The sequence below is a fragment of the Hyaena hyaena genome, unplaced genomic scaffold (assembly GCF_003009895.1).
Source record: "Hyaena hyaena isolate Hyena2069 unplaced genomic scaffold, ASM300989v1 scaffold_96, whole genome shotgun sequence".
Taxonomy (NCBI): domain Eukaryota; kingdom Metazoa; phylum Chordata; class Mammalia; order Carnivora; family Hyaenidae; genus Hyaena; species Hyaena hyaena.
The window spans coordinates 3363926-3388871 of NW_024080729.1; the positions used below are offsets into that span (position 1 = coordinate 3363926).

Genomic DNA, 24946 nt, shown 5'->3' on the forward strand with positions numbered 1-24946 from the left:
AGAAACCAACGTGGGGCTTGAACCCACAAACCATGAGATCATGACCTGAGCCAAAGTTGGATGCTTAACCGACTGAGCCACCCAGGTGCCCCTCTCTGGTCTTTTCTAAGTCATGTGAGGTCTTCCCGAGCTAGAAGAATCCTCATAACTCCAGGGCTTCATGGTCAGACCCTACTCTCCTTCTGGTCCTAAGCAGAGAGTAGGCTGGAAATTGGGATGCAGTTTTCCTTGGCCAACAGGCACTGTGCTCTTTTGCAATATGTCCAGAAATGCTATCATTCAGGTTCCATACAAAAGATATTAATTATCTAAATTTCAAATTTGGCAATCCTGCATTTCTGGCCTCACGTTCCACTTGGTCCACTTCACTCATTACCAGTCCCAGCCCCCACCCATTTCCAAGTCGGTCCTTTTTTGCTCAATTGATTTTCTCATTCAGGAATGCCTGACATCTCCTTTCTCCGCCTATGGAAACTCTACACATTTCCCAAGCCCCAGTTCAAAAGCTGACTCCTCCCTGGCTAGATGTAATTATTTACGTTGCTCAGCAAAATCCCGCCCAAGCCCCTATGCTTCATTTGTGCAGTACTATCCTACTTTCATCTTCCTTTCTCAGTTAATTGTTTGTCTTCCCCACTAGGGTCTAACTTCTTTTAGGGCAAGTGTCTTCAGAGCTTCTGCCTTGTCCAGCTGCAGTACAACAGGGGCTGGAAAACTAAGACCTAAAGCAAGAATGATTGAAATAGTTGGGAAAAAAGATCAACAGAAGAATAATGTTTCATGACATGAAATGCAAATTTCAGGAACCGTCAAGTAAAGCATTATTGGAACACAGACTTTATTTTATATTTTCATTTTGAGCTCCTGTGGCAGAATTGAGTAGTTGAGAAAGCGATCTTACGGTCCACAAGCCTTGATGTTTACTATATGGTTCTTTACAGAAAGATTTTGCTAACCTTGCTTTACAAAAAGGGTTTGATGACTGAATCATTGCATCGCAGCACCAAGAATAAACAAATCCACATCCTCTCCAGCTTTTTGTTTCTTTGTATGGTGGAGGTGATATTTTGCTTTTAAGTTGTCATATACATCCAATGAGATAATGCACTTAGAAAAGCATACAAACCCTATAAGACAACTATTATTTATCACGTACTGAAAAGATGCTAGTGGTAAAATGAGAAAACATTTTTATTCTCTCCTTTCCTTCCTTTACAGCCTTCGTTTATTTTTTTATTTTTATTAAGTATTTTTATTTATTTCTAGGAGAGAGAGACAGCGTGAGCAGGGGAGGGTCAGAGAGAGAGGGAGTCACAGACTCTGAAACAGGCTCCAGGCCCCGACGCGGGGCTCGAATCCACGAACCGAGAGATCATGACCTAAGCGAAAGTCGGACGCTTAACCGACTAAGCCACCCAGGCACCCCACAGCCTTCGTTTAAACGTGACATTTTAAGAGAAAATTCACTTTTAAAGTTTAAACGTGACATTTTAAGAGAAAATTCACTTTTAAAGTTTCCACGTTTCAAGTGAGGACAGGATCACAGGTTTCTTCCTTCCAGTCTTTCTTTGGTGTTGCTCCGCCTTTCTTTAACACTTGTAATGTTTCCCCCCGCCCCTCCCCACCACTTTCTTTCTATAGTATCTCCATTGGGCCTCACAAAAGCTCAGCGAAAGAACTGGGACACGCCTGATTAAATCCATTTCACAGACCAGGAAACTGAGGCGGGCTCCAGCAGGCTGCGGAGCACTGACTCAGCACGCAGGGAACCCTCCAGGCCACGGCCTTCGCCTCTGCTGAACGGCAGTCTGAACGAACCTGAGCGCGCCAGGCTTCCAAGCTTGATTCTTAAACACCTCCGTAGCATTCACGCTCGGCGTTCTCTCCGTCTCCCAGCCCCCGATTCTTCACCGCCGCCCCCCCTCCTCGAGAGCAGGTGGTAGGCTCCGCGCTCAACGCGCAGGCGCGCGCCGTCGTGGGGCGGGGGCGGGGCGGGAACTGGGGGGCGGAGTGTGCGCGGGCTTGGTTTTGGGCCGCGGCGGGAGCGGGAGTCACCGCCACTCGAGTGCGCAGGCGCCTGGCGGTTACCGGTCTCGCCATGGAGCGGAAAGGTGAGCGGTGGAGCGGCCTCCGCCACGAGGGGCAACGGCCGGCGGGGCGAGGCCCGGGACCGCGTCGGAGCTTTGCCTAGCCGCCGCAGTCCGGTCCCCGGGCGTGCGGCGCCCCCCCCCCCCCCCGCTGAGGTGGCGCCGCCCTTCACCCCCAGCCTCTGGGCTGCAGGTCCGCGCCCCTCAGCCCGGGCGTCCTTCCGCGCCGGCACTCATCGCCCCTTGTTCCCCGCCAGGCCGGCCCGCGCCTTGGGGCCGCTGCAGGGCCCGGCCCCCCGCGGGCGAGGCAGACCCCGGCCCGCCGGCCCCCTGACCCGACCCGAGCCCCCGCCGGCGCACCCCGCCTGGGCGCAGCTCTGCGCCCCGCGGGCCGCCCGCCGCCCGGCCGGCCGCCTCGCCGAAGCCGCGGCGCTCGTCCCGGAGCCGCCCCTCGGCCAGGCCCAGCACCCGGGCCTCGCGCCCCTGCTGGGTCTCCACCCTCACCTTGGTCGCCTCCTTTACTCCACATTCGCCCTTCATCCATCCCTCTCTCCTGCAGTGCTTGCGCTCCAGGCCCGAAAGAAAAGGACCAAGGCCAAGAAGGACAAAGCCCAAAGGAAGTGAGTCTTGTACCCCGACATCCCATTCTTTGGATTTCCTCCCGCACCGCCTCTCCTCTGGTTTCACCTCTTGAACGCGCGCCGGGTTCGGGCGCTCCGCGGCCCCGGCCACATGGCCTCGGAGTGGTCTTGGAGGGTCGCACTCCGTGAACCATGCGGAACGGAGCTGATGTTGCCGAGGGCCCGGCCCGCCGCCGAAGAGGGCTGTTGGAGGGAGGACCAGAGCCCGTCAGGTCCATCAGCTCCCCAACTCCGGAGAGGAGGCACGACCCCCCCCCCCCACGACCGCCCCCCTCCCGGGTCTGGGCCTTGCGACGGAGCTGGTGGATCATTACCAGTTTGTGAACTCTGCGCTCTCCCCCACCTGCTTCCCCGAGTCTTAAACTTGACTCCTACGTCTGCACGGCAGGCCGTCAGGGAGCTCTTTAGTGAATTTTCCGCATTTTGGTTTGCCTGCCGCCCGCCCGCTCTTACAGGGGAGGGCACGGAGCTTTCCCCCCGGGTCGGGCAACTTCCTGAGTCCGCACGGTGCGTCGCCTTCCAGGCTGGGGCAGGCAGACCCCTGCGTTTCGGTTTCTCCTCTTTCAAAACCTCCAGCCCTCGCGCGGAAGGCAGATGCCTTGTGCAGTGGCCCTCACGGTAGTGACGGTCAAGTTTTTTAGCCAACGCTCTTGGTGATTCTGGTTGGAGGGTGAAGTGCCCCTTTTCCGGGTTTTACCAGCAGGATGCAAACCCGGGGTTTCGGCGCTACTGTGGGAAACACAAAAGTTGGTCACAGCCTAGAAACGCCCAGTAGAGGGCTTCTGCAACGCGAGGCTTAGTCTAAAGAACTTTTATCTTGTTCTAACGTTGAATTGCTGTGACTTGGGAATTTGTATTGAGAAAAGTGCATCATTTTCTGGACACTTCCATTTCCTTGATGGTATGTGTTGTCCAGTCTCCTCCTTGAGTTGATAAAAACGACCTTTTTCTGAGGTTTTCCTAGGTTACCTTTCTGAATGATATTACCAGGTGTGTGTGTGGGGGGGGGGTTCTTGGTGACTACCTGAGGTTTGAGAATGACACAGAATGACTTCTAGCTCTTGAGCTAAAGCGGTAGGTGACCTCACCTCTCACTCCGTTTCTATCAACTGTCTCATGAAATTTTTTATTTTATAAAGTGCTTGGTTAACCAACGTATTTAAATATGAGTTTGAGTTTATCTGCGTGTGTTTGCCTCGTGATTATCCATGTATGGGTTATTCCAAAACCAGTTTTTATTTATTACTTTTTTTTAATGTTTTTTTTTTAAGGTTTTTTTTTTTTTTTTTTTATTTCTGAGAGAGAGACAGCATGAGCAGGGGAGGGTCAGAGAGAGAGGGAGACACAGGATCTGAAGTTGGCTCCAGGCTCTGAGCTGTCAGCACAGAGCCCGACGCGGGGCTCGAACCCACGAACTGTGAGATCACGACCTGGGCCGAAGTCGGACGCTTAACCGACTGAGCCACCCAGGCACCCCTTTTAATGTTTATTTTTGAGAGAGAGACAGAGTGCAAGGAGGGGAAGGGCAGGGGGGGCGGGGGGAGACAGAATCCGAAAGCAGGCTGCAGGCTCCAAGCTGTCAGTACTGAGCCTGAAGTGGGACTCGAACTCGCAAACTGTAAAGATCATGACCTGAGCCGAAGTTGGTCACTCAGCCAACTGAGCCACTGAGGCACCCCTCAAAACCAGTTTTTAATCCCAGATTGGTTTAATGGAAGCAGCCGAGGAGCTAACCTGGTTCTTGTCTGCAGTGGGAATTTAAGTGTTACTCTTTTTTTTTTTTTTTTATGTGCCTTAGTTTTGTTATTCCCTGTGGAGCAGATATGAATGTGCTATAAAATGTTATATTTTCTGCTGATATAAAGAGATGGTAATTTTATTATTCACTGTATTGTTGAGAAATGATCTGTCTTGGTCTCTCCACACGGAAATTAATTTGTATTAACCTGAATCAATCTATAGCTTGGGAAGAAAATATACATAGGTGATCATATGTATGTATATAAATATATACATATATTTTTTTAAAGTAGGCTTCACACCCAACATGGGGCTTGAACTCACGACCCTGAGATTAAGAGTTGCATGCTCTACCAACTGAGAGAGACAGATACCCCATTATCTATTTTTAGCACCAGATAATCATTACTTTGGATTATCTATTTAAACTATATGCTTTATTTCTAAAGCCGAATATATGTGCTTTCGATTCTCTGTTACTCCTTCATTCACTGCTGGGTAATTTGTGTTCATTATTCCCACACTTGCACAAAACAAGCGAGTAGTACAGATAATCCATCAGTTATTTTACCGAATATTTCATTTTGTACAACTTTAACTCCTGGAATTTTATGTAAATGAATGACCTTCATTTACTTGTCGCTTCAGAGGTGCTTTATTTTTGTCTTCGTCAATGGTTCTTCCTGACAATGTTACTTTACTTTTTTTGTTTGTTTCTCCCGCCTCCTTTTAAGTAGCTGAAATGTCTAATTGGTTAGAATACTGTGTCAGAAGTTCAAGCCCCACCTGACTCAGGTAACTTGACTCCGTTCCGTGACTCCTGAGTGCACTTTAGACTTCTAGTCCTTTGGCAAAGGCAAGCTGCTAGGTACCAGATTGGTCAGGGAGAAGGTCTGAAGCAGCATGCATGGAATTTGGTCTTGCGAGTGAGTCAGATCTGGTTTGAATTCTGATTTTGCCACTTTTTAGCCATTTGACCTTGGATAACTCAGTTAAGGAAATGGTCTTACCTTAGTCATGATGACAACTGAGAAGTTAGAAAAACCAAGCATTTGGGGTGTCTGGGTGGCTCAGTTGGTTAAGCATCTGACTTTGGCTCAGGTCATGATCTCATGGTTCGTGGGTTCAAGCCCCGTGTTGGGCTCTGTGCTGTAGCTCAGAGCCTGGAGCCTGCTTCGGATTTTGTCTCTCTCTCTCTTTCTCTCTCTCTGCCCCTCCCCCACTTGTGCCCTATCTCTCTCTGTCTCTCAAAAATGAATAAATGTTAAAAATTTTAGATAAAAGAAAAACACGCATTTAAATGAAAAAATTTAGAGACTTGTGGAAGTAAAGCTGTAAGTAACGTCTTAGTAATTTAGTCATGGCGGGGTACAGGTGGAAAGGTTTTCACTCCCCTGATTTTGTAGATCTTAAAACTGGGACCAACATACTTGAAATAATCATGTCCATGGAGCTGCGGCCGGTTTAGCAGGGTCAAAACTGGAACCAGGCCCCTGCCTTCCAGCGCGGTGCTACTCAGTATTTGTTTCCTTTGGGCTCTTTCACTGTGCTGGAAGATTTCACCTGGGGGATTTTCATTTGTCTTACTTGAAGAATTTTGTCTTATTTCACTTTTTCTTATTTACTATGTACTCATGTACTCTTATTTACTAAAATTAACTAGTTGATGATAAACTCTGTTTTACTTTACAGGTAAGGAAATTGAGATTTTCCAGATTACTTCCACAGAACATTGTAAAGCTAGGATTCAACCCCGGGTCTGACCTACCCCCAAATCCCTGGGTACTAACCATTGCTGTCTCCAAGTGACAACTCCTTCTGATGTGTCTGAGGACAAATAGGTAGAAACTGAGCAAACTTAGGTACCTCAAGATGCCTGGGTTAAAGCTTAAGTATCCTTTCATAGCCCCATTAAAAGGATACAATTCTCTGTCTTCCTTTGGTCATTCAGTTTTCAGTATATCTATACCAATAGGTGTGTGCCATTATCTGTTTGTCATAAGCTCTTTTAATTTAACACAGTTGGTTTGCTTTTCACATTTTTTTAATTAAAAATATTTTTTTTATATTTTTGAGAGAGAGACAGAGACAGAGTGTGAGCAGGGCAGGGTCAGAAAGAGAGAGAGACACAGACTCTGAAGCAGGCTACAGTCTCTGAGCTGTCAGCACAGAAGCTTGACACAGGGCTTGAACTCATGGATGGTATGATCACAACCTGAGCTGAAGTCCGATGCTTAACCAATCAAGCCACCCAGGTGCCCCATTTTTCACATTATTTCTATGGAACATAATTCCAGAATGGTATTCGTACCTAATAATTACTTAGCTTAGGAAGTTACTTTGGATAGTAGTTTTAAAGGACTGGGTTCAGTATAAATTTGGTAGTAAAACGATTTGAGCTGGAGAAGTGATTTTGCTTCTGTTAGTACTCACCAATGTATGAAATCAAAGAGTTGGCTTTATTTCCTAATTTTCAAAAATATCTAATTGTCATACTGAAAATTTAGAAGAAAAGGTAGTTGAAAAATTCTTTTTTTAAAAAAATTTTTACTTATTTTTGAAAGCGTGAGCGTGAACAAGGGAGGGGCAGGGACTGGGGGCAGAGGATCCAAAGCAGGCTCTGCACTGACAGCAGTGAGTCTGATGCCGTGCTTGACGTAACAGTGCCAAACATGACCTGAGCCAAAGTCCGACGCTCAACTGATGGTGCTGCCCAGATGCCCTGATGGTGGAAAATTTCTAATTTATCCAGTACAGTACATGAACTTGAAACAATTTTTTTTAACTTACATGGTTTTGGATGCTTTTTGTACTTAACAGCGTACCTTGGAAATTAATTCCATATCAGTTCCTTATAGTGTAGCCTTACTATTTTTTTTAAGGTCTGCCTTTTTCACTAAGGCTTAAAAATGGTTCTGTATCAGGACACAGTGAGTAGCTTCATCTAGATAGCATTCCATTAAATGGGTGTATCATAATTTATTTTAGTTAAGACAAAAATGGAATCATTGGGTATGCTTTCCCCAGCTAACCTTATCATGAATGTTTTTCACACCATTAAATATTCCATATGCTTTTAAATGTTCCAGTGTGCATTGGCTCCAGTTTTTCTCAGTCCACAGCAAAGATGAATGGTCTTTTGGGTAACCATTGCTCACATCGGTGATTATTTTCTTAGGGTAAATTCTTCGGAGTGATATTACTGATAAGTACATTTTAAAGGTTTTTAAATTCATACTGTCCACAAAATTTTCCCCAGAGACATTTACTAGTTTAATTAAGAATTAACTAGTTTAGGGTGCCTGGATGGCTCAGTTGGTTAATAAGCTTCTGACTTCGGCTCAGGTCATGATCTCATGGTTTGTAGGTTCGAGCCCCGCCTTGGGCTCTGTGCTGACAGTTCAGAGCCTGGAGCCTGCTTCACATTCTGTGTCTCCCTCTCTGTCCCTCCCCCGTTCACACTCTGTCTTTTTCTCAAAAATAAACATTAAAAAAATTTTTTTAAGGAATTAACTAGTGTAATTTTCCTATTCATTAAGCAAACAATTGTTGAACACCTCCTGGATCCCAAGCAGTTTACCATCCTTGTTATAGACATCAGTGAAAGAAAAACATCTTTGTCCTTGGGAACTTTATTTGCATGGGGGCTGGGGACAGAATAAACAATGCTCATAAGTAAATCAAACACATAGTATGCTAGCCCATAAATTGGAAAACTAGAGGAAGATAAGGGGAACTGAGGAGTGGGGGTGGGGGTGCAGTTTTAAATAGGGTGATTGAAGCCACATTGGGAAGGTGACACTTGAGGAAGTGAACGAAGGAGGACTGCTCCAGGCAGAGTGTTGGAAGGGAGGAAAATCGGTGCACATCCTGCTTGGCTGCCAGAACTGAGCACTGTTACTTGAAAAAGCTCCCCAGATTTGGTAATCTATAAGTATCTTGTTTTAATTTCTTTTGTTACCAATCAGGTTGACCACTTGTGGGATGTATTTATTGGCCTGCTCCTATCTTTCACCCATTTTTATATTGGGTTGTTGATCATTTTCTTGATCTTAAGAGCTGTTTATTAAGAATATACCTTTTGTCAGGGCCCTGGGGTGGTTCAATCAGTTGAGCGTTCGGCTTCTGCTCAGATTATGATCTCATGGTTTGTGAGTTCAAGCCCCGCATCGGGCTCTCTGTTACCATCAGTGTAGAGCATGCTTTGGATCCTATGCCTACCTCTCTTTCTACATCTTCCCCGCTCATGCTTTGTCTCTCCCAAAAATAAATAAACATTTAAAAACTAAAAAAGAAATATACCTTCTGTCATGTGGCAAATTTATATTAATTCAGATTGTTAGCCTTTCCAATTTCATTTATTGGTTTTTTTAAAAAATGTGGTCAATCTGTCTTTTCCTTTGCTTTTTATCCTTGAAATTTGCAATGTCAGTTGTCATCTTAAAAAGGAATTATTTTTAATTGTGATTCTATTAAAGTACGTGCTTGCAAAATTGCATTTCTAGAATTGTAACTGTCAGAAATTGTTTCTTGTCCTCTTTTCTTCCTCAATAAGTTTATATACGTTAGTAAATTTTGTTTACATTAGTCTTTTCTGCTGCAGTGAGGCCCAGAGGCTTGCCAAATTACTGTGTTCCTTTAGATTGCTTAAAACCAGCAACTTACGCAAATGCTGAAGTGGTGTGTGCTTAGGAACTCCTTTATTAAAAATGAAGAAAAGATGGGCTGGGCAACCAGACTCCATTTTTACTATAATTTTTAGACCTGGCAAGATAAATGAGGCAATGTTTTTCCCCCCAGATCTTCTCTATCACGAATGCTAGGTTGCAGACTAATTTTCTTTTTATATTGGCTAACGTATCATTTCAATGATTCTCTCACTGTAACTGAATGAATTCCAAGCAAGTAAGAAAATGCAGATAGCCAAGAGATTTTTTTTGAACTCTTCCTTTCTAGTATGATGCAAATAATGATTTAGCTAAGCAGAGATAGATAACTAGATATATTTATAATCTCGTACATTTTTTCACTGAATTTGAGACGCAGTTTTAAATTACACAATTTTACATGCTACATCGAAAAAAAATACTACCAATTAAATTGATACACCATTCACTCTAAGATGGGCCTTGATTTCAGAGATGTGGGAATGGTGGGAAACCTATTTGTGTCTGAATTTGTGAAATATAGCAATTCCAGTAATGTGTAGCATTGGCAGCATTACTGTCTTTTTAAAAGTTTAATTGTGGGGGTGACTGGGTGGCTGCCGTTTATGCACCTGACTCGTGGCTCACGTCATGAATTCACAGTTCATGAGATCAAGCCCTGAGTGAGGCTCCGTGCTGCTTGGGACTCTCTCTGCCTGTCTCTCTCAAAATAAATAAGGTTTTCTTGTGGAAAATTTCAAGTATATCCAAAAAAGAAAGTAGCAAAATAAACTTTTTAAAAAATGTTTATTTTGAGTGAAAGAGAGAGAGGGAGAGAGAGAATCCCAGGCAGGCTTTGTGCTGTCAGTGCAGAGTGATGTGGGCTCGAGCCCGTGAACCTCAAGATCATGACCCGAGCCAAAATCAAGAGTTGCACGCTTGGCTAACTGAGCCACCCAGGTGCCCTGCAAAATAAACTTTTGTATATCTATCTCAACTTCAGCAGTTACTGTGGTTCATGTTTCATCTTTATCTTCTCTTTCTGCTCTACTCCATTTTATTTATTTGTTAAGTTTTACTTTCTTATTGAGAGAGTGTGAGCAATGGAGAGGGGCAGAACGGGAGAGAGGGAGGGACTATGTTAGGCAGGCTCCATACTCAGCATGGAGCCGGATGCGTGACTAGATCTCACAACCATGGGATCGTGACCTGAGCTGAAGTCAAGAGTTGAATGCTCAACCAACTGAGCCACCCAGATGCCCTTAAAATATGGACTCTTAATTTTTAAAACATAGCTACAGTACGAATAATACACTTAAAATTATTATTCAGTTAGTTTTTGAGAGAGAGCGAGCCTGTGAGTGGGGGAGAGGGGCAGAAGGAGAGAGAATCCTAAGTGGCTCCATACTCAGCAGAGAGCCTGATGTGGGGCTGGAGATCATGACCTGAGCTGAAATCAGAAGCTATTTACTTAACCAACTGGGCCACCCAGGTGCCCCCACACTTTTGAAACAAGTCCTTAATAACAAATACCCAATCAGGGTTCTGATTTCCCTGCTAATTTTAAGTTTGTTTGAATAAGGATTCATAAGGTCATTCTATAGCTATTTGAAAAGTCTCTTTGGTTTGTTTTTTTTTCCCTGTAGGTTCTTCATGGGTTTTTTTCCACAATCTGTTTTTGCTAGACTGCTTCATAAGTGGCGTTTGTATACTTGGACCAGGAGACACCTACTGACCGGTTAACTTTACGATGTTAGCAGCCACTGATCATTGCCTAGATCCATTTCTTTTATTTAGTGTTGCAAAATGGTAATATTCTGTTCTTTAAGTTACTAGTTGTATACTTCTATAAAGAAGAACTTTATGTCATTTCTTTGGCATTACCCAGAGAGACACTTTATATATGTAAGACACAAGATAAATACTTGTACTTTCCAAATTTCATGTAGAGTTAGATTCCTAGCATCCTCCAAAATAACCAATAAAGATTTATTTTAATGTGAACTCACAGATTTAAACAAATTTGTGGTTCAGTCCATTGTAGTTGGGTTTTTTGGGTTTTTTTTAATTTCCTGGTACAGCTTTCTGGAGTTATAGTTTACCTACAGTGAAATTCACCTGTACAACGGTACAACTCGGGTTTTTAGTATGCTCACAGAGTTGTACAGCCATCACCCCAAAAGAAACCCTTTACCCATTAGCTATCACTCCTCGTTAGCCACCCCCCTGCACCCCCACCCACAGTACCCCACCTCTAACCCTAGGCAATGACTGATCTGTTTTGTGTCTCTGGATTTGTCTAGAATGGACATTTCACGTAAATGGAATCCTACAGTAAGTGGTCTTTTGTGACTGGCTTCTTTAACTTAGCGTAATGTGTTCAGCATTCATGCATTTTGTAGAACATACAGTTGTTATTTTTATCGATTGTCCTCTCTTTGGCCAGTTGGGAGTCTTTTCACGAATGGCCCAGCCCCAAAGTCCATTTGATTCAGTCTGAGGCATCTTTGAAGCTTTTTGCCTTTTGGTATGACAGTGTGTCCAGACTTATTTGTACATTTTCTGCCCCAGACCAGAAAATAGCCCTTTCTCTAAGAAACTTTTTAGTAGGAAATGGAATTTCAAGATCACAATTTTAGGCACTTAAGTGCCTGTTCCTACTATGTTAGTCATTGTGTCTAGACCTTTTCTGTGGTTGGAGGTAGGAAATAAGTCATGTTCTTTTAAAAAAAAAAAAATCAGTTTTTTTGTTTGTGTTTGTGTTATACATAAAAATCACATTAGGTGACCCAGAACTTACCTTATGTGATCTTACATTTCTGTTTCCTGCCTCCCACACTGAGAACCCCTTCTCCTCACTCAACAGCACCTACATGATTACCCATTTTCTTTCCCCACAGCGTCAGAATGACAGTGCCGACACTGCCACCAACAACATGATTATTGGAGAAAACTAATGATTTTTTGTTGTTGTTTTTAAATCTTAGGGTATATTTCACTAGTGATACAGAGTCAAATTGCTGAGTTTTAAAGTTACTTGGGCCAGTTTCTTGCTGTGTAATTATGTTATACCTGGTTAACAGATTCAGTTGTCATTTTGCTTTCACTTTATGTCATCTTTGGTGTTAAGATTCCAAATTGTACAGAATTTAGGTCATCTGTGTTCCTAATTTAAAATGAATATGGTATGTAATTTGTGATCGGGTTGATTTATTTTTAGAATATGGCTTCTAAAGCATACTCTAATAAGTAAGCCAGAGGGGAATGGAGATTATTAGTGTGTGGAGTGGGCCGCCTCTATATCTGGAGAAGAAAAGGCTTCTTAGCTCTTGCTCGTCCTGTGAGATGAGTCTAGTGGTTACCAGGACTTGAGATTTTTCCAGAGACTCAGGAAATCTTTATTTTTGTGTGATTCTCCAGATTATTTGATACTTAACAACTATTTTGATTTTTGTCATTTTTCAACCGTTGTAAACAAAAGTTTAAGGGCAAGATTTGGCTTACAGTCTGCTGTTTGTAATCTTGGCCATAAATTCTGAACAGGGTGAAGGTTAGACATTAATAGGCTTAATACCATCTCAAGTACCATTTCCTAAAGTTATAGTAAGCACATCTGTGAAGGAGCCCTTTGGTTCTGTGTATCTCTTCCTGGAGAATTAATTTTGAGAGTTTGAAAAAACCCATGAGATCATCTATGAAGACCGGAGTACCCAGTATTTCAACTCCTGACAAAGAATGATTTCAGAAAGTTATCAGAAGCCGTGAAATACATTAAACATACTTTGTTCATTTTCAGAGAAATATAGTGACCCAGAACACAAAAGTCCATTGGCAGGAGCTAGATACAGATAAATAAAAAGCACAATCATTTGTACCGTGACATGCCTTCTTCAGTCCTATAGGTGAAGACCAAGGCCAGGGGTAATTTGTTGCTGTTGGGTAATAAATTTATTGGTGGCTTAGAAGCCTTGGACAATATAGATGGATATTTTAGGGTAGTTTATCGCAAAGTTCGAGAATATTTAATTCATATGAGATGTATGATACAGACGAGAATTGTCCCCTCTAGTGGGGAACAGACCTCAGTGCCCTGAAGTTTGGTGTTGGGAGGTCCTGTGAGTCACAATGATGACCTTTGTGTATTTAATTTACTCAGATTCTAAATTCTTTGTTCTGAGTGGCTAGGCATTTTTTAAAAGCTCGCCAATACTTTGGAGAGTGATTTTGTGAACTTTTGTTTCTTGAACTAAGATAGCCTTATTTTGTAACTGATGATAAATGTAATTTATGGCAACTGTATCTTCTCCTTCACTTTGTTCTTAATTGTAGTACTGCTCCAGCTTGACAAGGTTCTTGAATGTCCTTTCAACCTCAGATTTCGATCAAAGATGTCAGCTGCTTTTTACACATGAGCTTGGTGGCAAGCTCCCTTGATACTCCTTTTCTGTGACTGCCTGTGACGTTGAGAATAGAGTTGACAGGAACTGTATTTTGCATTTTTCTTTGCTAGTATTAGAAATATAGTGTGATTAAATTAGGTGACTCGTGCTCATGTTTCTAAGTGGAAGGTCAGCATAGGTATATGCTCATATGCTCTGTACCAAAAAGAGCTTGTCCTTTGGCATCACACAGCCTCAGGTTCCAGTTTGCCTCGAATGCCTTTGCTGGGTGAACTTGGGCAGTGTCATGTGACTTCCCTGAGTCTGACTTGCCTTATCTGTAGATGGTGAGATTCTGAGGGTGAAACTACATGTGAGTGCCTAGCCTAGTGCTGAGCTAGAGTACAGTGCTGTGGTGGGAACTCCCTTCTCGTGCTTTCTTCCTTACCTTAGACGGATTTACCTTTGACTCTTAAGTGATATTTTTTGTTACTACTAATGCATCAAACTAATGGTTTTAACTTGTTTATTGGCATTTATATGGATCTATATAAAGTCTAATTTGGAGTATAGCTATCTAAAGATCAAGGATAGTTTATATTTAATTAACACCTGATAAACTTAGGCACTCAAATTTTTATTTTGATAGTGCCAAATCCAGTATGTTTCAGAAGTTAACTTCAGCTTGTCAGTTTGCAAAAGAAAGAAATACCTGTCAGGAAAAATCTATATGAAAAAGTAGTGGGAGAATTTGAGTACTTATTAAGCTCTACTGTGTTTAGGTGCTGGCATTTAAAATAGTATCTTACAAGTTTTAGCATCAGATCAGATACTTCAGAAGAGATGGAAAGATGATTTCAAGCACAATTAGCTCTTCCCCATAAGAGATTTATGATTTTTTTTTTTTATGTTTTTATTTCTGAGAGAGACAGCTGAGCAGGGTAGGGTCAAAGAGACAGGGAGACACAGAATCTGAGGCAGGCTGCAGGATCTGAGCTGGCAGTCAGCACAGAGCCCGACGCGGGGCTCGAACCCACAAACTATGAGATCATGACCTGAGCCAAAGTCGGACGCTTAACTGACTGAGCCACCCAGGTGCCCCATGATTTTGTTTTTAAGTTTATTTATTTTGAGAAAGAGAGCACGAGTGAGGGAGGGGCAGAGAAGAGAGGGAGACAGAGAATCCCAAGCAGGCTAGGTGCTGCCGGCACAGAGCCCAGCACAGGGCTTGAATTCACGAAACCGTGAGATCATGACCTGAGCTGAAACCAAGAATCAGATGCTTAACCACCTGAGCCACCCAGCACCCTTGTTTGTTTATTTCGAGAGAGCAAGTGGAGGAAGGGCAGAGAGAGAGGATCAAGGCTCCACACTCAGTGCAGAGCTGGACTGTGAGATTGTGACCTGAGCTAGAACCAAGAGTCAGACACCTAACAAACTGAGCCATCCATGCGCCCCAAGAGGCTTATGATCTTAGGGGAGATGACTATGCAAATAGATTTTCTTTCCATCTATATTGGTTTTCTAAGGTTACTGTAACATAGTGCCACAAACTGGGTGGCTAAACCCACAGAAATTTATTGTCTCACCATTCTGGAAGCTACAAGTCTGAAATCAAGGTGTGAGCATCCAAGGGCTCAGAGGGAAGAATCTGTTTCAGGCCTCTGGCCTTGTCTTGAAGATGGCCATTTTCTCCCCATGTCTATGCATCATCATCTGCCCTCTGTGTGTCTCAGTTTGCGTCCACATTTCCCCTCTTTCTAAGGACGCTAGTCCTAATCCATTCTAATGACTTCATCGTAACTTGTTTACCTGTATAAATACCCTGTCGCCAAATAAAGTCACATTTTGAGATGTAGGAGGTTGGGATTCCAATGTAGCTTTTTGGGGGGATACAGTTCAACCCATAACACAGTCCCTAGGAGACAGTTCTCTCTATTAGGAGATCCTACAGTGTTTTATTCTCCACAGTTGAAAGAAATGAAGACCAAAGTTTACAAGTAAGTAAACTAGAGTTACTAGGGTGCTTTCTCTCGTCCACTTTTAGTTTGCCTTTTTAAAATTATTTATTTTAGAGAAAGAGAATCCCAAGCAGGCTCCACATTCAGTGCAGAGCCTGACACAGCCCTAGGATCATGACCTGAGCCAGAATCAAGAGTCAGACATGCAATCAACTGAGCCACCCAGGTGTTCCTAGTTTGTCTTTTGAAGCCAGAGCTGAATCATTTCTAAGACCCAAAACACATCATCTTCAAATCCGTTCTTCCTTCTGGATTTCATTATTTGAATCATTCCAGAATAAATTCCAGCATCTTTCTCCTCTTTACTCAAATGTCACAGCCCTATTTAAAATGATGTCAATGTACTCTTGTCCTCTTACCTTGATTTTTCTTTGTAGTCCTTCTCATAGCCTGACGTTCTATCTCCCTGAGAGACCTTGAGAAAAGGACTTTGATGGGACTCTGCTGTCCCAACATTAGCTGTCCACTAGCAGAAACTCAAGAACCAGATAGATTCAGATATTTAGGGCTATTTTTTGTTACCTCCTCCTCTAATGTAAACATGATGAAGAAAGACCCTGGACTATTTTTTTTTTCTTTTTGTTCATGTCTGCATTTCCAGTGCCTAGAAAAGTACTTGACATACTTACAAGCACTCAGTAAAAATAAATTGACTAATGAACAGATATTTATTTGCTTACTCCTTTTCCCTTATTTCCGACATGCAATGCTAAAATTTCTGTATCAGGGGCCCCTGTGACTTTGGCTTAGGTCATGATCTCATGGTTTGTGGGTTCGAGCCCCACTTTGGGCTCTGTGCTGACAGCCCGTTCAGAGCCTGGAGCCTGTTTCAGATTCTGTGTCTCGCTCTCTCTCTCGCTCTCTCTCTCTCTTTCAGAAATAAATTTTAAAAAGTTTAAAAACCAAAATTTCTGTATCAGCCCCCCATACCAAGCATAGGATAAGCATAGCCTCTTTACACACTGGGCAGCTGAAGGACAGAGAGCTTCCTGAATTAGTAATTTATCCAAAGTCATGGAGCTCTGGCAAACTATAGAACCAGGATCAAACCTAAGCCTCTTAATATCAGACCCTTGGCTGTTGTAACTACTACCTCGGCAGTGTCCCTGTATCTTTGCTTTCTACTCTCTACTACGTTTTACCACCTTCTTGACAAAGGAATTTTTCTAAAGCACTGTTTTTATAGGATCACTTTGGCTTAAATGTCTTGATGACTTCCATATAAAATACTCAGTGCTTGACATTTAAAACTCTGCAGTCTCCTTTAGGGGACTTGCTGGGGGGTGTGTGTAATGGACAATTGGAGGATGGTGAGTAATAACATTTAGTGATGAAAGAGAAGAATCGTGCCTTGTATGTATTACTTTTAGGATTTGGGATACAGGCATTGAGCAAATAAAGTCTGTCCTCAGGAAACTTACATTCTGGGAGTGTGAGAAGGAATACAACAAAATGTCAAGTACTGAAGAAAAATAAAGTAGGGGAAGGGGAGGGCGTGCAGCCAACTGCTGTTTTATATAGAAGTGTCAAGAAAGTTCTCTGAAAAGACAGCAGCTTAACACAGACCTAAAGAGATGTGGTCTGAGTGATGGGTTTGTGGGCCAGTGAAAGTCGGATCATGAAAGACCTTGTAAGACCATTGTGAAAACATCTGTTTTGAGTGTAGTAGTTGCCTGGTAATGGTGGTTTAGTAGAGATCACCAGTTGTGTTTTTGTTTTTTAAGTATAAGTAAGTCTAAAAGGCTGCCTGTGGAAACCTAGGCTGCTGGGATTGAGAAGTCGCAGAGTGCCATCTTGTGGTGGTTTATTGTAAATGTGGGTGAGCCTTCTAGACAATAAGCAGACTACAGTAGTTTGTTTCTCCAGCTCAGACATATAAATGGAAAAATTGGATGCCTGAAGAAATCTTTTGCTTATGAAGTATTTGAGAGTAAATTACATTTTTCCCCTTACCCCTGAATACTTCATGTATTGCCTTAAAACAAGGACATTCACTTATTTAACCACAGTTACCAAAATAAGAAATAAAGCATTAACACAGTATTATTTAATCTGAATCTCATTCAGATTTTGCCATTGTCCCAATGATCTTTATAGGAAAAGAAAAATTTTTTTCTGGCCGCCTATCTAACCTAGGGTTGTGCATTGCATTTAGTTTTTATGCCTCTTAAATCCAGAACAGTTCCATGGCCTGCCTTTTTCTTTCCTGGCATTGATATTTTTGAAGAATATAGGCCATGTATTTTTTAGAGTCTCCTTCAGTTTGGGTTTGTCTCTTCCCTCATGATTCAGGTCATGCTTGTTGGTACCATCTAAGTAAGTCTTCCTGGTGAATTGTATCAGCAGACCCATCATATCTGTCCCAGTAGTGGTGGTGACTGCCAAGCTTCCTCAGCATAATATTACATGGTTTTCTTTTCTTTTTTTTTTTTTTTTTTTTGTAAATCATAAATTCTTTGTGGGGAGATACTTTGACCTGTGTAAATAACTTTTCCTCAGTGACATTTTACTGTGTTAGTATCCATTGTTGATTCTTGCCTAAGTCAGTTATTAATATGACATTTGCAAATGGTGATTACCTAATTCTACCATTTACTTGTATACTTAATTGTCAGCATTTTGTCATTAGAAAAAACTTTCCCTTTTCCCCATTCATTATCCTAGTCATAATCATTAGTATGCACTTAGGGAGTCTGTTTTTATTTAGTGAGTTTTTTTTAATGTTTTATTTATTCCTGAGAGAGAGAGACAGCATGAGCAGGGAAGGGTCAGATAGAGAGGGAGATACAGAATCTGAAACAGGTTCCAGGCTCTGAGCTGGCTGTCAGCACAGAGCTCAACGTGGGGCTCGAACCCACGAACCGTGAGATCATGACCTGAACTGAAGTTGGACACTTTACTGACTGAACCACCCAGGCGCCCCTATTTAGTGAGTTTTAATCCATTACCCTCATTATTTGATGCTCATATTCTTTCATCTTTGGCCAGTGGGAGACCCTTCAAGCTGGCACTTTGTTTTTTGACAAGTCTCTTTCATTCTTTGAGTATTTACACTTTCTAGCACAACAAAATGTTCCAGGTTCATCTTGTTCTTTGCCTGCTCCAACCCTGGGATCAGTCCTTTCTCTAAGGAGCCCTGGTTTGGTTTGGCTTGGTTTAGTTTTGAGAGAGCATGAGTGGGGAGGGGCGAGGCAGAGAGAGCATCTCAGGAAGGCTCCACGCTTGCCAGCGCTGAGTCCAACAACAAGCCATGAGATCATGACCTGAGCTGAAATCCAGAGTCAGGTGCTTAACCAGCTGAGCCACCCAGGCGCCCCGGCCCTAGTGTTTAGAAACCAAGATTTGGATAGGATTTTAAGGTCTTAAGATTTTGATGTTGGACGTATGTTGGCACAGTTGTAGCCCTGTGGCATCACAGTTCCCTATTTCCAATGAAAATCTTAGGTGGCAGAACCTGTGATAACGTCATCATGCCTGTTCTTTGGCATCACCCCCCAGCAAGTAGGCTATTGGGGCAACGGTAGTTAATGTTGTAGTGAAACTCCATAGTTCTGTCCTTGAAACAATACCATTGTAGAGTGCGTGCTTATTAATAAGTCACCTAAAATATTGAAGACTCATTTAAATAATAATTAGTTCTCCCTAAATTAATACATGTTCCCTACCTAGTAATAATATTCTGTTAAAAAAAAAAAAAAAAGAACTAAAGCGGGGCGCCTGGTGGGTTAGTCGGTTAAGCGTCTGACTTTCGCTTAGGTCATGATCTCATGGTTCGTGGGTTCGAGCCCCACGTCGGGCTCTGTGCTGACTGCCAGCTCAGAGCCTGGAGCCTGTTTCAGTCTGTGACTCCCTCTCTCTCTGACCCTCCCCTGCTCACGCTGTCTCTCTCTCTGTCTCCTAGAAATAAATAAAACATTTTAAAAAACTTTTTTAAATAAAAAAGAACTAAAGCAAATTTTAGCTTTTATGGAAAAATACAAATGTTAGGAATAATAAAAATTCTGAAAAGCGTAACAATACAGGTGGTGTGGGAACTTCCCGGATATTTTAAATGGTATGAAGTTATTATGCTTACAATTGCTTGATACTTATCCCTGAATAGACAGGACAGTGGAACAGAATGGAGTATCCAAAAAGAAGTAAATACATGGGAATTTAACACTATGTAAATTGTGTTTCAAATCAATTCAGAAAAAAATGGATTCCAACTGTTGCTGGAATAACTGGGATAAAAAAAAGTTATATTCTTAACGTATTCTTCTTAACATAAATAGAGATGGATTAAAGATTTAAATGACCAAAAAGCTGTATATATAAAGATTGAAATATTTTATCCCATAAGAGCAAAAAATGTATGTATGGCAAAAGGTAAAAGGTCAGGAGAGTCAAAACAAAAAATTCAGCTCAAGTCATCATCTCAACAGTTCCTGGGTTCGAGCCCCACCTAAGGCTCTGACAGTGCAGAGCCTGGAGACTGCTTCCAGATTCTGTGTCTCCCTTGCTCTTTGTCTCTCTCTCAGAAATATACAGTCAGTCTGATTGACTACATCAGGCTCTGCCAGTGCAGAGCCTGGAGGCTGCTTCCAGATTCTGTATCTTCCTGACTCGCTCTCTCTCAAAAATAAACAATTAACTTATTATCTATCTTTCTATCTATCTGATAGACCAGATGTCAAAAAAACACTTTTCATTCTTGAACAGATATCTACTTTACAAGGAAATTTCTGCTTCAACACATCATTTGACCATTTACAAAAATGCAATTCATAACCACACGTGTACTAGATCTCTCTAAGCTACAAGAAAATAATTTATTACCTATCATTGCACCATGTCAGGAAAGTAGATTTAATGCTTTCCTGTGTATCCCATTTTTTTAATGTTTGAAGTTACTAGCCACAGATATCTAAATTTCCAGCAAATTAGAAATAATAAATAATGCATCTGTGTGAAACATTACAGATTTTAAGCATACGGCACCTAGGTGGCTTGGTTAAGTGTCCAGCTTTGGCTCAGGTCATGACCTTAAGGTCTGTGAGTTCGAGCCCTGCATCGGGCTCTGTGCTGACAGCTCAGAGCCTGGAGCCTGCTTCAGATTCTGTGTCTCCATTGCTCTCTGCCCCTCCCCCACTCATCCTCTGTCTCTCAAAAATAAATAAACGTTAAAAAAATTTTAAATAAAAAAGAGTCAGGACACTTAACTGACTGAGCCACCCAGGCACCCCTAGAATGAAAGCCTTTTTAAATAAAAGCTACAGTGTTCTGGCCTACCCTTTCCCCAGTAATGGGCCTACTCCTAAAGCAACTACTTAACCTATTTCTTTGTAGCTGGTTGTTTTTGTTTTATTGGAATATAATTGGCATGTAGCATTATATTCATTTCATATTCTTCTGTTGAATGCACATCTCCATCGTGCGTATTGCTGTGCTATGATTTGTTAAATTTGAAATTGTATGTATGTATGTGTTTATGGCGGCAGGGAGGACAACATGCAAGCTAGGGAGGGACAGAGGGAGAGGGAAGGACAGCCATGAGCCCAGTGCAGGGTCTATATCAAGACTGAGATCGTGTCTCAGTCGGTTAAGCGTCCGACTTCGGCTCAGGTCATGATCTCACGGTTCGTGGGTTGGAGCCCTGCGTCGGGCTCTGTTCTGTGTTGACAGCTAGCTCAGAGCCTGAAGCCTATCTTCAGATTCTGTATCTCCCTCTCTCTCTGACCCTCCCCTGCTCATGCTGTCTCTGTCTCTCAAAAATAAATAAAACATTTTTAAAAAATTTTAAAAAGACTGAGATCATGACCTGAGTCTAAATCAAGAGTCAGACATTTAACTGACTGAGCCACCCAGGTACCCCAATTCCTACTTTGATTAAAGAAAATTCACTTATCCTACCTCCACTCTCTCCCCTATCCTACAGCAGAGATGTACAACAGTCTTACCACAGTATAAGTTTAGAACATTTTTACTGCTACCACCACCACCATTCACCCCCCCCCCCCAAAAAAAAAGCTGAAACTGATTACCCGTCACTCACCTTATACCCTTCCCCCAGATTCTGGCAACTAATCTTTCTGTCTTGGAATTTGCCTATTCTGGACATTTAATGTAAATGAAGTAATACGATTTGTGGTCTTTTGTGGCTGACTTCTTTCACTTAGTATAATGGTTATAAGGTTTATTAAGATTAATGCTGTTGTGAACAATTGTGCACACTTTTTTTGTGTGTGAGCACATTTCCATTTCTGTATATATACCTAGAAGTAGAATTATTGTGTCATATGGTAATTCTAACATTTAACATTTGAGAAACTGACAGACTTCCCAAGTGTTTATATTATTTCACATTTCCATGAGCAATGTATGAATGTTCCAGTTTCTCCACATCCCCACCAGACTTGCTATTTATTTTCTTTTTTGATATGAAATTATCAACATTTCTGTTAGCCTTTTTAACAGATGTGAGGTGATACCTCATTATGGTTTTGATTTCCACTTCCATGATGATTAGTGACGTTGAACACATTTATGTGTATCTGGTGGCCATCTCTCTGTCTTTGGGAAAATGTCTAGTCAAATCTTCTTTTAGAAGATCTAAATTTTTTAATTGAATTTTTTTCCTATTGAGTTTTATGAATTCTTTAATATTTTGAATATTAGCCTCCTGTCAGATATATGATTTACAAATATTTCCTCCCATTCAGTAGCTTGCCTTTCATTTTGTTGATGGTTTCCTTTCCTCTGCAGCTTTTTAGTACAATATAGTCCCACTTACTTATTTTTGCTTTTGTTGTATTTGCTTTTGGTGTCAAAAATTCATCAAAACCTTTGCCAAGGAGTTTACCACCTATGTTTTCTTCTAGTAGTTTTATGGTTTCTGGTCTTACGTTTTAAGTGTTTAATCTGTTCGTGTATGGTGTAAGATAGTGATGCAGTTTCATTCTTATGCCTAAGACTGTCCAGTTTTCCCAGCATCATTTATTGAAGAGACTAGCCTTTCCCCGTTCATGGTTCCTTGGTCATAATAAATTAATTTAAACCGATATATATGTGTGGATTTATTTCTGAGTTCTCTGTTCTGTTTCATTGATCTATGAGTCTGTTTTTATGCCAGTACCATACTATTTGGACCACTACAGCTTTGTAATGTAGTTTGAAATCAAGGTGCCTGAAACTTCCTGCTTTGTAGTTCTTTCTCAAGAATTTTTGGTTATTTGGTTTCTTTCTTTTTCTTTTTTTTTTTTTTTTTTACAGTTCCATACAAAATTTCAGGATTATTTGTTCTATTTCTTTAAAAAAAGGCTATTGGAATTTTGATGGGGATTGCATTGAATGTTTATTTTGCTTTAGGTAGTATGGATATTTATTTAATCAACAGTATTGATTCTTCCAATCCGTGAATATAGACTGTCTTTACATTTATTTGTGTCATTTTCATTTTCTTTCATTAATGTTTTGTTGTTTTCAATATACAGGTGTTTCATCTCCTTGTTAAGTTTATTCCTAGGTATTTTATTCGATACAGTCGTAAATGGTATTCTTTTCTTAATTTCTCCTTCTGATGGTTCATTGTTATTATATAGAAACACAACCAGTTATTGTGTATTTGATTTTGTATTCTGCAACTGAACTGAATTCTGTTTTTTGACAGTCTTTAGGTTCTTCTACATATAATCTCATGTTATCTGCAGATAGTGACAGTTTTACTTATTCCTTTCCAATTTGGATGCCTTTCATTTCTTTTTCTTGTCTAATTGCTCTGGCTAGCCCTTCCAGTACAATGTTGAATAGAAGCAATGAGATGAGCATCCTTGTCTTGTTCCTGATCTTAGAGAAAAGGCTTTCTTGCTATTGAATACAGGGTCAACTGTGGGCTGTGTCATAGGTGGCCTTTATTTTGTTAAGGTTTGTTCTCTCTGTATCTACTTTGTTGAGAGTTTTTATCATAAATGGATGTTAAATTATGCTAAATCTTTTTCTTCATCTATCAAGATGATCATGATTTTTATCCTTCATATTATTAATGTGTATCGTGTTGATTGATTTGTGGATGTTGAACTATCCTTGCATCCCTGGACTAAGTCCCACTTGATTGTAGTGAATGATTCTTTAATGTATTTGTTGAGTTTGGTTTGCTAATATTTTGTTAAGGATTTTTGCGTCTATGTTTATCAGGGATATTAGCCTGCAATTTTCCTCTCTTGTGGTATCCTTGTCTGGTTTTGGTATCAGGGTAAATCTGGCTTCCTAAAATGAATTCAGAAGAGCTCCCTCCTCTTCTGTTTTTTGGTAGAGTTTGAGGAGAATTGGTATTTGACTTTGACTTTATGGTAGAATTTACCAGTGAACCAATCTGGTTTTTGTTGGGAGATTTTTGATTACTGATTCAATCTCCTTCCTGGTAATTGGTCTGTTCAGATTTTCTGTTTCTTCGTGATTCAGTCTTGGTAGGTTATATTTTCTAGGAATATATCCATTTCTTCTTGGTTGTCTAGTTTGTTAGCATACAGTTGTTTCATAGTAGTCTCTGATCATCTTTTGTATATGTGTAGGCGCAGTTGTAACATCGCATCTTTCATTTCTGATTTGATTTGAGTCATATTTTTTCCTTAGTCTAGTTAAAGGATTGTCTTAAAGGAGTGTCAGTTTTGTTTATTTTTTCAGAAAACCAGCCCTTAGATTCATTGATCTTCTGTGTTGTCTTGTTAGCCTCTTATTTTGTATATTTCTGCTCTTGTTTTTGTTACTTCCTTCCTTATACTAACTTTGGGCTTTGTTTTTCTTTTTCTAGTTCCTTGAGGTGTAAAGTTACGTTGTTTGAGACTTTTCTTGTTTCTTAAGGTAGGCATTTGTCACTATGACCTTCCCTCTTAGAAGTACTGCATCTCACAAATTTTGGTACATTTCAATTTCCATTTGTCTCAAGGTATTTTTTATTTCTCTTGATATTTTTGACTTACTGATTGTTCAGTAGCACGTTTAATCTCTTATTTTCTTGTAATTTATTTCTAGTTGCATAAGTCTTGTGGTCAGAAAAGATGCTTGATATGATTTCAGTCCTTATATATTTATTAATGTTTTGTGAGCATATAGTCTATCTTGGAGAATGTTACATGTACACTTGGAGGAGTGTATTCTGTTGCCTTTGGGTGGTGGTTTCTGTATGTATCTGTTAAGTCCATCTGGTCTAATGAGTCATTTAAGGCCGTATTTTCCTTATTGATTTTCTGTTTGGGTGTTGTGTCCATCAGTGTAAGTGGGGCATTAAAATTCCCTGTTATTACCATATTGCTGTCTGTTTTCTCACTTGAGGTCTGTTAATATCTGCTTTGTATATTTAGGTGCTTCTATGTTAGGTGCCTAAATATTTATAAATGTCATGTCCTATTGTTGGATTGACCCCTTTATCATTTTGTGATGCCATCTTTGTTTCTT

General features: G+C 41.2%; 1 protein-coding gene across 1 annotated transcript in view; it reads left to right on the top strand.

Annotated features, from left to right (window-relative positions):
• Positions 1–2018: 2018 nt before the first annotated feature.
• The window catches only part of SRPK1 (SRSF protein kinase 1), a 63840-nt gene continuing 40912 nt past the window's right edge, over positions 2019–24946 (top strand). The window contains 3 exon segments of the mRNA XM_039235285.1: positions 2019–2174; positions 2177–2223; positions 2226–2707. Coding sequence (XP_039091216.1) covers positions 2099–2174; positions 2177–2223; positions 2226–2707 — 605 coding nt within the window. The 5' untranslated portion in view covers positions 2019–2098.